This window comes from Aspergillus brasiliensis (assembly GCF_001889945.1).
Source record: "Aspergillus brasiliensis CBS 101740 unplaced genomic scaffold ASPBRscaffold_7, whole genome shotgun sequence".
Lineage (NCBI taxonomy): Eukaryota > Fungi > Ascomycota > Eurotiomycetes > Eurotiales > Aspergillaceae > Aspergillus > Aspergillus brasiliensis.
Window position 1 is genome coordinate 1,032,412 of NW_027137448.1, and position 16,050 is coordinate 1,048,461.

Genomic DNA, 16,050 nt, shown 5'->3' on the forward strand with positions numbered 1-16,050 from the left:
CCACCAAATCCGGCTTCCCCCAGCAATCTCGGGCAGACAAGCATATCACAGTTACCGTACCTGACGATCGGAGAGACGCCGACCGGTCTGGACTGGCCAGGATAAGTGAGCAACTATGCACATGGAAGGTTCTAGTATGTAAGATGCATCTCATCACTGGGGTATCAGGAGACTATCAATAACAACTACAAGTGGGGCAGATGGTCGTTGCGACTAATCGCTCTCGTATATTGCATCTATCTCAGATCTCGAGGTCAAGTACAGTAGGTATGAGAGGAGGTGGGGGTAAGTCGAGCAAACAAGTTGCAATCGCAAGGACATCAATTGTGCGATCGAGGCCACGTCAGCCATATGCCGGAGTTCAATCGGAATGACGGGAGACGGAAGGGACGGAGCAAGTAGTAAGTTGGTGGCTTGGTGAAGAGAAACTTGGAAATAGACTATTTTCTCGTGATGTGTCAAGGGAGTTGGGGTTGTAGCGTGTGTTGACTGTTAAGATTTTCCTGTCAGTCAAGAATTGAGACGAAAGAAGGGGTGGGGAGTAAATTCTTGCTGGTCACACGCCTCACGCCCCCGCGGCGGCACTATCTATACATTAGTTGATGCCTATAGATAGCAACCATTAGGCGAGAACTCTAAAGTCTTTTGGCTACCGTAGTGTCTGCTACCGCTACGGTCACTATTCTATTTAGTTTTTACTCCGTTGATTTGTTATTCAGTTCTGGTCAGATGAATTGATAGGACACACATTATAATTTTAAGATATGGAGATTGAGCCTTCCATCCTCCCTCTCGCATCATCTCTCCAAAAGCTTTGGCTTCCACGGGTGCGCGCAGACCATTCCGGAACAGACACTCACAATATCAGATACAGGCTCTGCTTAGGCCCAGAAGTCTTGTCTTTAAACCCAAAGAAAAATACATCGATCCATTCCCTCCTCAGACTAAACGCGTTACCTACAGCATCCTTACGATTGTAGAAATGGCGTTCAGTTCTCATAAGCGCTGTATAGTATGCCTCTCCGGACTTCAATAGTTGATAGCTTTAAACGTTGATGGTGCTTGCGCGCATCCAAGCAGAACCTAGTATCAACATTTCAATTTTGTAGTTCGATTTGTTTCATCTATAAAAAGTAGGATATCAGTAATTGTGCCAGCAGAGGAAAGAATATACAAAGGTGTCTGTGATACGTGCCTGGTTGTTGCTCAACGCTTGCAGTAGCGGCCTCGACACCTGGCCCGCCAGGGGCGCATCGCGCACTGACCAGCAGTTACTCTCTCGCCTGTTTATGGGAGAGTCTGGAACCTGGGGATCCCTAAGCAACCTGCCACCCTCCAGTCGATCATTGCCGCTGCGGATTGCCCGTCCCTCGCGCATTTTGGTTCTGCCAATCTGTTGACCAACTCTGTCTATCGAGTGATACAGGCTTACTTCCTTCTTTCAATAGCCTGTACGCAATCTCATACTAACACGAGCACATAGTTGAAGCGCCAAAAGATCTCTTTGCGGATTATACTCCCGGATCCTCCGGAATCGACAGGGAAGAAGGCCGCATATCCGATGGGCGCATCTGGACCTAGTGCTTATTCAAGCCTATTCTCATGCCATGCTCGAGATAGGAGAATAGCACAGTCATTAAGATTCAGTTGTCAGGCAGACCAGCATATTCTGCCCCCGCATGCACCGGAACGAACGTTATTGGGCACTAGACCAAGCTTAAGCTCCAAAACATCAATCAATAATCTAAAATCAGAATGCTCACGGGACCTGATACAGCCGCCGACCAAGATGCGGGTGCCATGGTAACAGGAGTCCGGGGCCGAAATACCCTTAATTATCAGGCAGGAAAAAGCCACCCGGGAGGCCCAGAACGGTAAGATGGTGACACCTCACCTCGTTACGGTCCATCTCCCCGGGATAGGGATGAGACCCTTCGATCCAGCGAAGGAAAAATATGATGGTCACACGGCAATCCCACGGATCCGTTTCGTGTGGCCGATCAGATTGATTGCTCTACTTCTGGTTTAGACCCGTCAACCACATCGTGGGAAGCAGGGACCATGTACTCATCTATACCTGGAATGGTGTTCCATGTCCCAAACCCCTGGAAAGGTATGGTTGTGATTTTGTTGGAATTATGTGTACCCCTGACTTTGAATCTATGCTCTGACTCGTATACACATGGTGTTGATCATGGATTCATCTTCGTACCTTTTACCAGATGTTGATGTGTTTCGGCTTACCAAGAGAGCATAGTGCAACTGGCCTCGCTCTATAGTGTTAGGATTCTTGCGATATCCATGGGGACAGTGATGTTGGCGACCGCGGAGTTAGGATGAACAGGAAATTCAAAAGACATCCTCTTCACGACCAGAAAATACAGGAATTGGCCAATAGGATTGCGTGGACCTGTGATAAGCTTGCCGTCGCAATGTAGTACTACAGACATAGTAAAAAGGATCAGAGACACCACGCATATACACTAGACGTATAGTAAACTCCTAGATAGGATGTATATGCTATGCCACCTCTCGACTGAAAAGGTGGTCAGAGCCCAACACCCTATCTCCAATGTACATCATGCATACTCAACATCCCTACATGATGTGCCCGGATAGGTGCCTGATAATGTGCAGGACGAGGACTGGAAGATTGGCATTGGATCCGGGACGATCTCCGGACGACTCGTGACCACCCCGTCGAATGTTCGACCGAATGAATTGTAGCTTCCAGAACCGCCCAGACAGGCCCCGTGACCAGCAGGAGTGGCAGCGACAGACCAAGTGTCATCCTGACGGTCATTCTCTTTCCATCCCGCAGTTTTGGGTGATGGTTGAGGGGGGAGCTTCTTTCCGCCCGCCGCGTCCCCATTTGCCCCATCCCCGGATTGCCTAAAAGAGAAAGCCGAGAACTCCACGAATGGTGGCCCTCGCAGTGGGAAGGCCATGGCCGGCAGTTATCCGTTGTTCGTGTCAGTCAGGCCGTCAATTTGCCTTGGATGATGCTGTAAGAGCGACGCTTCTGGGGAATTCCTTATGATGGCCTTCAAGATGGTATCGTTACTTCATGATGATTTAACTTCGTCATCCGTGGGCTTGCATCCCCATTGGCCATGTCACTTTTGCCCGCTTCTCTTTATCTACATTCTTCATTTCCCAGTTAGTGTTGGGGAGAAACTGGAAATACTCCTAGTTTAGATGTCATTCTGATTGAAGAGAACAGTAACTGATACTGTAGCAACTCTAGAGGTATGCATTGATCAAGGTCGTATGCTATCAATGTCTGGTCGGGATAGATGCCGTGCAGTACGATATACAGAAGTCCATTCATGCCGGAACGATGCCTGCAGGTCTTGCCACGATCGAAAGGACCGAATGACCACTTGGTGGAACCTGAATTGTATTCCCTTCTATCCTCATCCGTCCACACATTCCCTGGGTCTGGACCGCATCCACCTCTCCCTCGCAGCTAATCTTTCTTGGGTGCTGGTTCCAATCTCTAGTTGCTCACATGAGCCCTCATGACCGTCTTGGGCCAACATCATTCCCCCCTGAAGAAGCCACCCATGGGAGCATCGTGAACTATATAAGAGGCTCGCTCGATGCTTTGGAGAGCTCTTGCCATCAGCAATTGAGTCTCCTTCATCTTCACCTCTGCTTTCTCTGACTCGCGTGCTACAACTGTTCAAGACTTTCTCAACTCACCATCTACTTACACCTGAAGCCTTCTCAATTCCTTTGTCTTTCAACTCTATCTTACTCTACTTATCCCACAATGTCTGTTTCCTTCGACACCACCGACGTTGCCCCCGCCCCGGTTCCTGTTGTACAGGACGGCCCATGTCTCGGCTCCAAGTCCAGGATGCCCGAGTTCAGCCTGGCTGGAAAGGTTGTCTTGGTCTCCGGAGCTGCGCGTGGCCTCGGCTTGACCCAAGCTGAAGCGCTTCTGGAGGCGGGCGCCAAAGTCTACGCTCTTGATCGTCTGGATGAGCCCGTAAGTGATACAGAAGCAATATACCATCTACTCGCCTAACGCACAATTCTTCTAGTCCCCCGAATTTGCGATCATCCAAGAGCGTGCACTGAATGAACTGGGCACTGAGCTTCACTACCGTCGCATCGATGTGCGCGACACAGAACTGCTGAACACCGTGATTGAAACCATTGCGAATACTGAAGGCCGAATGGATGGTCTTGTGGCGGCAGCTGGAATCCAACAAGAGACCCCCGCGCTGGAGTACACAGCCAAGGATTCCAACACCATGTTTGAAGTGAACGTCACGGGAGTGTTCATGACCGCTCAGGCAGTCGCCAAGCAGATGATTCGCTTCGGAAACGGAGGCAGCATCGCTCTAATTGCGAGCATGAGTGGCACCATTGCCAATCGGGTATGTTCCCATCTTGTCACCCGTTACCAGCCCTACATGTCTTTCCCCCGCTTTGTCTCTCTTGATTTTCTGTACACCAACTGACTCATGCTGCTCTCAGGGTCTCATCTGCCCCGCCTACAATGCCAGTAAGGCTGCCGTGATCCAACTTGGCCGTAACCTTGCCGCCGAATGGGGTCAATACAACATCCGTGTCAACACGATCTCTCCTGGATACATTGTCACCGCCATGGTCGAGAAGCTATTCGAACAGTACCCTGAGCGCCGCGACGAGTGGCCCAAGCAGAACATGCTTGGCCGACTGTCCGCACCCAACGAGTACCGCGGTGCAGCAGTCTTCCTCCTCAGCGACGCCAGCAGCTTCATGACTGGCAGTGACCTCCGCATGGACGGTGGTCACGCCGCATGGTAATGACATGATTAGTCTGCTTTTTCCTTCCCATTCATCATATTGCACTTTGATTCATACTGCACTCTGATTTACCACATGGCGTTTCTGGAAGCGAGCAACACTTCGCATTGTAATTGGTTTATCACGACGTCAGCCTCTTCATCAGGAGGCGAATTTTTCTTACTTTTCACCCCTTTAGCGTTTGGTGTCTGGAACGGGATGATCGGGTTGATGAACAGTACCTAGAGATACTTGCTACCTACCACCTGTACCTATACCTATATTATACATATCTATCATCCCTACCTAGTTAATCAATATTCCTCCAATATATCCATCTCAATAATCCCTCCAGTGAGACACTAATCCCCCACCACCCCAGTTGAACAAACCACCCACTAACATCCACTATCTCTCGGTAAGCCAGACTACTCAAAACAAAGTTCCAAAATAGCACCACTTAGCGCGCAGATCCCACCACCCCCGGAAAATCGCACATGACCCCACAGAAAAGAACGCTAATCATCATACTGAGCTGAGCCAAGAGATCCCACAGCCCAATGAAGCACGAAGAATAAATTGCTACTGTCGCAAATGTAGTAAGAGTAGTCGTAAGCCTACTAATCATGGATTCCTTCCTGGTGTATCTGCCAAGACCCATCATTTCGATCCGGGGTAATCGAACCCCCGGCACCGCACCGCATCCACAACCCCACTTTAGGTGATCTCCCCGCATAACTGCATAGGATTTAAGAAGAGTTCCGAACCAGGGTTGAGAGGTAGTTGTGACGTTAGTTTGATGTATACACTTATAAGGTCTGGCTGATAACAGTTTCTATATTTATTGGGTTTGATGGTTGGTATATCTCCATCTTCCGGTGGTTCATACTAACTCCACTAGACAGATAGATACGACGAACAGTAGTATTATTGTTTGGGTGGATTTGTAGAGGATTGATATTAGTAGTAGTGGTGCCATCACTCCCACAATAATACGAAGTATGGATGATCTGTCTATTGGTCTAGTGGTCTAGTTCCACAAAAGCAAAGTGAAATAGATAGATGAAACCAGACTTCGCCGAGAAAAGCAACGAGATTACCTATTTAGGACTTCTACAGGTGAGACCTAGGGACCTTTTCCAACCATAGTAGTCATCTGTCATCATATTCTGTAGATGTAAGAAAGAAAAAAGCCTAAGACGCATATATGTGCCGGGCAAAACCCAAAGAATGAAAAGGGAAATGAAATAGTAACTAGTAAAACGGAAAGAAGTCTCGTGATCCATCATACTTAGTATTCATCGAAGGTATGATATTGATGCCTAACATATCGCCTAAGCGGCCTAAAAAACAGTCTTCGATCGATCCAGATGCAAGGGGATCGATTCGTGAACATAATCTAGACCCCTTATTCGATATTACAGTATTAGCCTTTATGGGTCTCAGTTCACGTGGTGGTTAGGCCTTGTAGTGGTCTATTTTTATTTTTTATTCGTTGTTGGGAAATCACCTGTCCTGCATTGCCTTTCTTAGGTGAGGCTACTACTATACTATTAGTGGTAGGGACTGGTGTTCAGCTCGGTTGGGATCGGTATATAGTATAGCCTCCCAACAAGCGGACATTTCCGGTGTTTTTCCCCTTCATCACCATCTCATTGGTATATACTCCTTCCCCGGATGATGCGTCTCGGTAGGTACTAGTAAGTAGTAGTAGTAGTCACTTGATTTACCCCGGATCGTCAGCATGACCCTATATTAGTTCGCTAGTGGTACCTAAGTAAAGAAGTATTTAGTTTGCACAGTCCACATACGTCTAGATAATTGGTTCACTTGCTTAGATACTAATTCAACGGCCTGACCTGGCCTGGCATTTTCTCAGTACTAGCGTAGCACAATTATCAATCAAAGAATCATTGACAACACATCACCGCCGCAGTGGTGCATGACATTGTCTGCGTGCAGTATATGCCCCCGTATCTCTCCGACATTGGTATCCAGTGATATGAGTCTGTATGGAGCTCACACTTTGCAATCGGAGACAGCATTCACGATGGGGGTTTCTTGTGACCATGTCCATTGATTCCGATGTGGCGGATATTGCTGAAAAGGGGAAGAAAATATGGACTTTGATCGGGATCTCCTGTTATGGAATGGTTTGTCTCTGGGTGTGTTTGACAGGAAGTCGAATCGTCATCTGGGGTAGTAAGGTTTCATGGTTGGGATGGGTCTGGTACCGTGTACAATGGGCCTTGTTGCGAGTCTGAAAGATCTTTTATAAAGTCGCTGTTATAGCCTAATTATATGAGGCTTGATATCAACAATCCTCGATGGTCTAACGGTCATGATTTCCGCTTGTCAATCCTTCACAGGAACAAGCGCGGGAGACCTGGGTTCGACTCCCAGTCGGGGAGATGTTTTTGATTTTTGCTCCCCACTTTAATCCTCGGGTTATGTTGATGGTCTTGCTATTATTTTGGGCTTCGTTTAGTATTTTATGCTCATGTGCCTATTTTTCGTTTTCTGAGGGAGGATTGAGGTGACATCGTGGCAGTCTTCATGTTGAGGTTTTACATCGAGCAGTGGCATCCTGCCAGTATATATATCTCATCGGCCGATGCCCAGTAGTTCCAAATGCCCGCAGAAACGTCGAATCATCCACAAATGCCAGTTTGAAGCAAATGCACAACAGCAGTGCCTGCGTCCTCATATTCCACTACTGCTAAACCATGCTTTATAGTCTATTGGTCTCATCAAGCTGCAATGAGGTTTGCTTGAAACATCTTGCGGCCATGATTGACAACCGAGTGGGAGTATAACACAACCATCGCCAACATGACTCTGAATCGAGTGAGCACACATTAACTAGTTCCATACCAGAGCATATAACTTCACCTTTTACTACTGTGAATATATACAGGGTCTGGCATCGAGGCTATTCCAGGCAATCTGCCGAAGTCGAATCCCTGTTAAAGTTGACCCCGATGGACATGCTAAGTAGAGCTATAGTTAGCAGAAGATCAAAGAAGGCAGCGATCTCTTCAGACCAAGCACTAAATATGAACATAAACATACAGGGTATGGTGGAATTCGAAGAAGACTTAGAATAGGCCTCTCGTGCAAACACAATCGATCTAGGCTATATGAAATCTGGACTATCGACTATGCCTTGGAAGAACAATTCGAGCTTTCCTGTGGGTTTCACATGCTCATGGAATGGTATGAGCTCTGCTGAGCCAAACACAGCATCACTATACAGTCTACATATCGAACCCTATGCACTAGTAGAGTCCAGTACGCCCACCCATCCACAAACCCTTTAAGACATATACAACAGCCCACCATCCTCGAAACCCATTTCATAATAATACAATGCCATTCCATAACCATACATACATACATACATGCATACATCCACACCTCCCTATCGTACACACAGATTTCAATCAATCAACCAATATCAGCAACCACTCCCTTCCCTCCCAATCTCCCCACAACACCACTCTTCAACCTCAAAAGCCTCTCAATCTCCTCCGCCGACAATCCCTGCCTATCCCTCATCGCCAAGACCTGCCGAATCGTCAACGCATCAAGGTACTCCCTGCCCTGGAACCCAGATCTCCCCATCGACTCTAGCTCCTGCTCCGCAGCCTTCGTGAGGCGCTGCCGCGCCGAGAAAACCAGTAATGCCGGGTTAGATGCGGGCGGGAAGACGGTGGGCGCGGGTTGTTGGCTGGCGAAGGTGCTGGAGTTGGAGAAGGTCGGGTTCGGGGTCACGGGGCCGATGCTGCGAAGGTGAGCGGCGAAGTCGGGGTCGCGGCCGTCGAGGTCGATTGCTTTAGTGTAGAAGGCAATGGTTAGTTTGGATGGATGTATAAGGATGGGGGAGGAGGGTTGGTGCACGTACCTGATGAGCGCTCGGTGGAAGGGGGTTCTTTGGAGTGGTAGGTTGGTCCGGTGGGGGGTGGTCGCGATGGTTGTCGCGGAGGTTGTGGTTGTTGCTGTTGTTGCTGCTGTTGTCGTGGGAGCTTAGATGCTCGTGGTGGTTGTGCTGGGGAGGAGGTCGGAGGAGAAACGGGTTGTTTGGGGTATTGGCGCCGCGAGACAGCCTGGACGGCGGATCTCGCGGGCTTGGAGGAGGAGGCGCCCATGGGATCTGGAGGATTTGAGGTTGCGGATCTGGGGGTGGAGCTGGGGGTTTAGCACTGATGTTCTGGAAGCATTAATTATTGCGGTGGTGGTTGATGATCGGTTTTAGATGGAATCAATTGCCTTCTGCAGAGAATCGGGCGGACTAGCCTGTTTGGGATGATGAGCTAGCCGCGCGGGTGACGTCAGCCATTACGAATTATTTACTTGTTCTTTACTGAGGTTTGTTGTTGTTGTTGCTGTTGTTATCGTGCTTTGGGGAGGTCTGGGATGCCCCTGACTGTCTAGGTTGTATTTTTAACAGATATGCTATGATGGAAGTAATGCACAGTAGATGGTCGAGTCCTATTCATGACTGGTTTTGCTACACTCATACAGTTAGGCTTGTCTGCACAAGCCTGGTTCCCTACAGGAACACTACTTCAATAAAAATTGCTCAGGAACGCAGTAGTCCAGTACTGCGGTTTACCTGAGTCCGGCAAGCCGTCTGCCCTGGACCTCACCCAGAGCGCGGCTGCCGCTGACGAATGCGACAGATCCGACCACTGCGACAGCAGGGAGGAGCTGGAAGAGAGTCCAGGAGCTATAGTACAGGAAGAAGAGGCCCTCGATGGAGAGAAGGGAGCCAAGGAATACAATGTGAGGGATAGGAGCCGACTTCAAGGCCGTAGGCAGGTGGTTGACGTTGACGCCGAGGAAGAGCCACTGGAAGCGGTGTCAGAGACGTACTGAAAGAGTGGTATAGAGTAGAACTTACCACACCACCGAGAACGGGCAGAGTAGCGAGCACCATGGCGACAAAAGCCAGGGTGATCACGATGGGAGGGCTCTGCGCGTCGCTCTTGAAGATGTGGTGAATCTCAGGAAGCTTTCCGTAACGCGAAACCTCAACGGTCGGGACGGGCTCATCGGGGTTACGGGCCACAGCCAGCTGGAAGGCAGCACCATTGTATGCGGTCGACTCGCCGAAGGATCCAATCAGGAATCGTGCCTCAAGAGGTTCGGGGGCGGTAAGGAATTGGATGGGAAGGTCTTTCTGGGTCTGAAGTATACATCAGCGGTGTCCAGGTGTGTTCTGCGTGATAGTGCAGGGCCACCTACCAGGTCAAGCCTGGACTTGCCATTGTCCTTCACATTGAAAGGGTATGAAATGTCCAATCCGGTCTCAGGGTCCTGAAGGAGGAGGTAGACTTGGTGTGCGTGCTTTCCGGTGCGTCCTTCTTGAGCTGTCAAGGTCACTTTCAAGGTATCGGCGACTCCCAGCGCGATGGGCTTCGTAAGAGCTTTGTTATCGGGAATACTGTCAATTGAGAGATACCGTCAGTCCAATAGTCCCAGAAGAGACAGATAACAGCGTAGAAAACAAGAAACGTACACCTCCTTGACGCCCGCACCGACCCCAGCGCCTTTGGTGTTTACTGACACGGTGGCATCAGTAAATCCCCATGCGGAGGCAGCCGCGGTCGGGATGGCAGCAGAAGCCAGCAAGGACAGCTGGAGAACGGAGTGCCACAGCTGCATGATGAGCGAGAGACCGAAACCACAGCGACCAGGCAGTAATTTGGAAGAGAAAGGAGGAAGCGACAAAGCCAAACACCGGGGATATAGCGAGAGGAAATGGGAAGCTGGATCGTCGACACGAACAGGCCGAAGCGGAAGATGCGCTAAGATAAGCGCCCGCGGCTTTGGGGCAAGCGGCAGTCCAGTGACCGCCCGCCCGCCCGCGCAAGCCCTAATTTCCCGGCATCTCGATGGAGTTCGGGCTGCCAAACATTTCTTCTTCGCTCCCTCGTCCGGACTATCGGGTTTGCCTGCCACTGTTGCGATTCCGGAGATCCTCGAACGGCTCAATAGTCGCTCCTTTGCTATCGCGCCATGTCTTTCATGCCTCGTCTCTAGCCCCGGGAGCCCCCCTGCGCCTGCAGTTTGCCTTGACGTTCCGACTCCTCGCCTCCGCTTCACCGACGGGTCACCCTGGTCTGCGATCACGACAAGTTGGATCTGGGCGGTTGTGGTTACAATTACAACGAGTATAAACTGGATATTGGTACGTGGAGAAGAGATCTGGCCTGCTTCGATGCTGCGTTGGTGGTTTGTGCCAGGTGTTTTGGGTTCCCAGGAGGTGCCGCTCCTGCTTGCCTCCGTTTTCCGAATCGTCCATCGGCCCTCATTCCATTCACTGACTCTCTCCACGCCTCACAGGCCCGACAAGCCTCAAACCCCCGTCGCATTACCCTTCCGATCGAATAGACACTGTAGTTCGCCTGCCATTCTGTCCGTTGCCTCCGAAGCATTAGTTGGTTGTATAATAAGGAATCGGCCGGAACAAGCCGTAATATTGGGGGTGGTTGAAAGGAGTGAAGCGACTGAGGAACGGGGAACAAGTAAGCTGGATCAACACCTGGGCTATCCTGGACCTGAATCTCTGTTTTGGGACTCGGAGATTCACTTGGACCAGGCTATTCACTGTGATGGATGCTAATAACACTGCAGTGGTTGGTAGGGCTTCTGTTGCGAGGGAGCTTGGTTCCCCCGCTGCCCTCTCTCTTGACTTGACTCCCGTAAGTCTTCTGCATCTTTCTGCCTCGCGTCTCTCTCTTCGATTTCTAAACAGATCTTTAGCGAGAAACACGTCGCAGTTCGTCTCGTGCCTCACGTAAAACAACACGTGAACCAGAAGCTCATCCATCGAACGTGTCTCACTCATCTTACTCTTTGCCCCCAACCCCTGTCACCACGTCTTTTGAAGAACAGCTCCCATCTGCCAAACGTCGCAAGACACAGCGTTCTGCTCCTGCAGACGAGAAGACAGAGTTGACTCAAGAATCTGCCCAAACCCCGAACCAAAAAGGCTCTGGTGGTCCCTCGCAGATCTCCAACAGCGTCTCGAGGAAACGAGAACGCGGCAGGAAATCGGCCTTAGCCAACGGCGAGACCGTTCAAGCTGCAACTCCTGCTTCTAATACCAAGCAACAGTCGCAGATGACGTTGGTTGAATACCTGTCAAAGCACCTTCCAGACCGACGCAAGTCTTTAGCTACGCAAAACCCATCACCAAACCCTGCTAAATCCACTTCTAACACCTCAAATCCATCCGCTATGACTCCCTCCGCCTCTAGCAACCGCAAGACTCGGAAGTCTATGCCAGCCAAGCTGAACGGCAGTGAGAATAGCGACAAATCTTCTTCTGTGGATGCTACCACTTCTGTCACTTCCACCGACCAACAGAACCCTCAGAGCGCAAAAGCCAATAAGACTCCCGCTCGTTCTGCTTCGTCTGCCAACTCTGCTGAAGTTGCCGAAAGTCAGGAGGCAAGCACCAAGCTTACAACACCTGCTACGCAGCCTCGCTCGACTCCTCGCACCACGACTGCCAGATCTCGTCGTGCGGAACGCAAGTCCAGAGCAATGGCGGCAGCTCAGGAATCCAAATCAGTGCAGTCGACCCCCGTCTCTGCAGTGAATGCAAGCAGTCAGAAGGCGGTCAATTCACAGATTGCTACTCGAACCAGCTCGCGACCCCAGCGTTCTACGCGAAAGTCTGCAGCCAACGCAGTCAGTCAGAACGTGGATAACAGTTCATTTGAAACACCGTCAGCTCCAAAGACATCCTTTGGCCGCGAGGTTGCTGATAGCATTGAAAGCACCCCTGCTCTTGACAGCAAGACTGGATTCGACACCATGCCTGGATACGACATGGCTACTCCTGGGCTTGACCGCAGCACGCCCTACGGTGAAAGTTTTCCCTTCGAATACCGGGCTGATATGTATGGAAACAAATTCGGTCTTGATGGTTCGAATGAAGGCCCAGGATCTCCAACTGCCAGCTTTTCCACCACGACGTCAGCAGCGCGCACCTCCGGAAGGACTCGGAAGCCCACTATCAAAGCTATGGAGTCATTGGAATCTGAACGGCGCTTCCGCAGGAACCGCGCCCCGTCAGCCAAGCCAGACTCTGCTTCCAAGGTGGTAAAGGGCACCGCAGCAGCCAAGAAGACGCGTGCGAACAAGAAGGCTACTGCACAAGCAAAGGGTTCAGCACAGGCGTCGAAGCCCGCTGTCGATGGGGAAGCGGCAGTTGTTGCGAACCGGCTTCTTGACCTGGCCGCAGCAGCTGTTGCCCCTGAATTTGAGCCGTCTTCGGAATCCGAGGGATGGCTCGAAGAATTGCGTAAGGAGTACCTGAAGAAACAGGAGGAGAAGAAGGAGACTCCAGTGGTGCAGTCGGAGACGGAACCCGTGAACGAAGCCGCAGCCGAAGCGCAGCCCCAGGCAGAGGTCGGCGTCGAGGGATCAAGTAAGCACCTCTCAACGTCCGAGACGCCGAACCAGTGGACTGACGAGGATGGCTTCGTCTACACAGGCCAAAAGAACAAGCATGGTGAGGAGCTCATCCTTGTGGGAGAAGGCTACTCATGGTTCCGTCCCAATAACACCTACGGAGACAATTTACTCCCCCAGCCTCCTGTTCGCCTGAAGTCTCACGAACAGTTCGAGAAGGACCGCATCTTTGGGTATCCCCCTCGCATGGGAGAGCGCAATCTGCCCCAGGAAACTCAAATGCCTTTCTTCTACGAAAACGTGGACGAAGTGAAAGCCACCATTAAGGCTCGTGAGGAGGCCCGGAAGAGGGGAATCGCCGTCGACCGAATGATGCCAGCTGCATACATCCAGACTTTGATCTCGCAGCACGATGAAACCGCCCCGAAAGAGGATCCTAGCGAAGTCAAGGAGGCGAAAGAGCCGACTCGCAAGCGGCGCCGCGGCGGCGATGCCTCAGAAACAACTCAAGTGTCCAAGCGACGCCGAAGGGAGCCCACTCCACCTCCACCTGCTGAGCCGCCCAAGACTCTGCGCATCAAGCTGACTTTGAAGGGAGGAGCGGCAGCAGCAGCTGCTAAGAAGCGATCCCATTCTGAGATGGAAGACGAGCCCGCGGAGACTCCAAGTCAGGAGGAAAGGCCCAGTCCTTCGAAGATCCTGAAGCTCTCTGGTCTGCGTCCAGGTTACACTACAGAACTGATGGGACGTTCAACGCCAGAAGATAATGCCAAGGGCCCCGTCGAACCTCCCAAAGATTTCAGGGAAAAATTTAATCTCGCTCCCCTTCCAGGACCGCCGCCCCGTGTTTCCAACACAGCGCCTGGAGGGCGTCCGCGTCGCCGTGCTGCGGCTGCCTTGATAGCAGAGTTTCAAAACCACGCAGAAGAAAGAGCTCGGCGCGCCAATGCCCGGAAAAAGGCCGCTCCATCAGACAAGCCCGATGATCCCAGCGGCCAACCTAACAGCCAGACTGACGATAGACCCAACGGCAAGCCTGACGGTAAACCCAACGGCAAAGCCAACTGAGATGCTTATCGATGGTCAGTCTACACTCGTCTAGCCTTTACATCGGATGTTCGCGGTCTGCGTGGCATCGAACCATTTGCATATCATATCAACCCGCAGACCCGAACCGACTGACCATCGAGTGTGTTTGATGCTCGATGACGATACCGTGGTTGCTTTACATATCGCATATCTCATACTTTCTCGGAATCTGCGTGGCATCTCATTTCCATCTCAACCCGCAGATCCGTTTCCGACTGGTCATGAATGTGCTCCGATTCGCTTTTCACGGTGCAACGGCTATTTACATCTCTCAATATCTCTTCCTGTTCTCGGATTCTGCGTGGCATCTCTCATTCCCATATCAGTCCGCAGATCCGTATCGGCCGACCTTGGTGCTTTGATACGCTCGGTGATGATTCAGCTGCTACTTACGACACATCTCTCTCAAACCTCTCATCCTGTATTCGAATCTGCGTGACGCTCGACTCATTTCCATATCACTCGCAGGACGTTTACAAAGGTCGTTTAGCATCTTTGCTCGCTTGATCATGATCTACTGCACTTCACATATCGCTCAACTCCATGACACATATCGCTCATCTCATCGCTTACTCGGCGTTCCGCGTGGCATCTCGTACTCTATCAACCCGCGGAAGCGTCTGAGTCTATATCGTGGAGACACTTGATTATTCCGATCTGATCTCGCCGTTACCTCATGACACACCACTCATCTCTTCATCGCTTACTCGGCGCTCCGCGTGGCATCTCGAACTCTATCAACCCGCGGAAGTGTCCGTATACTAAGTGTGTCTTGATCATGGTTTGAGCTACACATCTCTCTCACTACTCTCGCGTCAAGTAACCAGCACTGTGTGGCGCTCTAATTACATCTACATTATCCCGGAGCTGCTATTACTTATTATCGAAGTGCATCCGAATCGTGATCAACAATTATCTTACTTCTACATCAGCATTCCGACAAAGCACCTCCACATTTCTCTTTCATGGTCCACCAATTTTTATCTCGCTCTCAACGTTACGGAGTTTCGGAGAATTTCTTGAGCCATTCGAGCATAGCGTTGACTTCACAGGCAGGCAATGAAGTTATTGGCGTTTCGTTAGATCGTGCTTTGCTTTGCATTACTGATACTGTTGATTTTGAATTGTCGAGTGCGGCAATTTGTGGCCTGCTGATAATTTACAACGATGCTAGACGAGAAGAGATGAAGAAGGAATGAGCAATACTCGACTTACTCACCTATGACATTTCTGCGCATTCGATATCTCTCATTCTCAGTTTCAATCAGACAGGATACACCACACCACCACTCCCGCTCGACACATGTACTACCAAGTGCTGGATCGATTTGATTGATTGTTACTTTCTTTCTTGCTTGCTTTTCCCTTCCTATTTGCCAGGCGGACTGGAAGGGCCTGTTTGTATTATCTTGACGTTTCTTTTTCTTCTTCTTCTTCTTCTTCTTTACTTTTTTTCTTTTCTGTACTGTAGGATGATTTTAATTCTCGAAATTCAAATTGGGAGGGAAAGCTAAGGAAAATAGCGACAGCGGGTTTAATTTACGTTAAATAACTTCGAAATGAAAATAAATACATATTTATTATGAATCTTCTGTGCGTCGTTACTGCAGGATTAACTTAGATCATCGTCTGGAGATCATAGAATAGGATAGAATTGTAATGCCTGAGGCAGGAACATAGATCCCGGACGGACCACCTGACTTTTCCGCCTTTATCCATCCATCCATCCATCCCATCATTTATCACCGAAGCCAA

At 50.3% G+C, this 16,050-nt stretch overlaps 6 protein-coding genes and 1 non-coding gene across 7 annotated transcripts; 3 read left to right on the forward strand and 4 right to left on the reverse strand.

Annotated features, from left to right (window-relative positions):
- Window positions 1-725: 725 nt before the first annotated feature.
- ASPBRDRAFT_44092 (uncharacterized protein) lies at window positions 726-1,706 on the reverse strand. Its single transcript, XM_067625120.1, has 2 exons — window positions 1,196-1,706; window positions 726-1,124 (listed from the first exon to the last, which is right to left on the reverse strand). Exons 1-2 carry the CDS (start codon window positions 1,376-1,378, stop codon window positions 1,098-1,100), a joined length of 210 nt encoding a protein of 69 aa, XP_067478413.1. The 5' UTR covers window positions 1,379-1,706; the 3' UTR covers window positions 726-1,097.
- Window positions 1,707-2,579: 873 nt separating this feature from the next.
- ASPBRDRAFT_30902 (uncharacterized protein) lies at window positions 2,580-2,948 on the reverse strand (the record flags this gene model as incomplete). Its single annotated transcript, XM_067622834.1, has 1 exon — window positions 2,580-2,948. The coding sequence occupies one exon, from the start codon at window positions 2,946-2,948 to the stop codon at window positions 2,580-2,582; it is 369 nt and encodes a 122-aa protein (XP_067478414.1).
- An 827-nt stretch (window positions 2,949-3,775) lies between these two features.
- On the forward strand, window positions 3,776-4,800 carry ASPBRDRAFT_55797 (putative short chain dehydrogenase; the record flags this gene model as incomplete). The annotated part of the gene is made up of 3 exons (XM_067627447.1): window positions 3,776-3,994; window positions 4,050-4,388; window positions 4,489-4,800. 3 exons carry the CDS (start codon window positions 3,776-3,778, stop codon window positions 4,798-4,800), a joined length of 870 nt encoding a protein of 289 aa, XP_067478415.1.
- Window positions 4,801-7,100: 2,300 nt separating this feature from the next.
- On the forward strand, window positions 7,101-7,190 carry ASPBRDRAFT_t156. The gene has a single exon. It is a non-coding gene; the product is annotated as a tRNA-Asp (tRNA).
- A 1,054-nt stretch (window positions 7,191-8,244) lies between these two features.
- ASPBRDRAFT_85629 (uncharacterized protein) lies at window positions 8,245-8,927 on the reverse strand (the record flags this gene model as incomplete). The annotated part of the gene is made up of 2 exons (XM_067629503.1): window positions 8,245-8,612; window positions 8,684-8,927. Coding segments are annotated over 2 exons (612 nt in total), but the record flags the coding sequence as incomplete, so codon positions are not given.
- A 322-nt stretch (window positions 8,928-9,249) lies between these two features.
- On the reverse strand, window positions 9,250-10,561 carry ASPBRDRAFT_44099 (putative oligosaccharyltransferase subunit ribophorin II). Its single transcript, XM_067625121.1, has 4 exons — window positions 10,301-10,561; window positions 10,027-10,225; window positions 9,683-9,967; window positions 9,250-9,630 (listed from the first exon to the last, which is right to left on the reverse strand). Exons 1-4 carry the CDS (start codon window positions 10,444-10,446, stop codon window positions 9,391-9,393), a joined length of 870 nt encoding a protein of 289 aa, XP_067478417.1. The 5' UTR covers window positions 10,447-10,561; the 3' UTR covers window positions 9,250-9,390.
- Window positions 10,562-11,175: 614 nt separating this feature from the next.
- On the forward strand, window positions 11,176-14,397 carry ASPBRDRAFT_604809 (putative GPI-anchored cell surface glycoprotein). The gene is made up of 3 exons (XM_067628240.1): window positions 11,176-11,309; window positions 11,419-11,486; window positions 11,548-14,397. Coding segments are annotated over exons 1-3 (2,796 nt in total). The 5' UTR covers window positions 11,176-11,308; the 3' UTR covers window positions 14,275-14,397.
- Window positions 14,398-16,050: the final 1,653 nt, after the last annotated feature.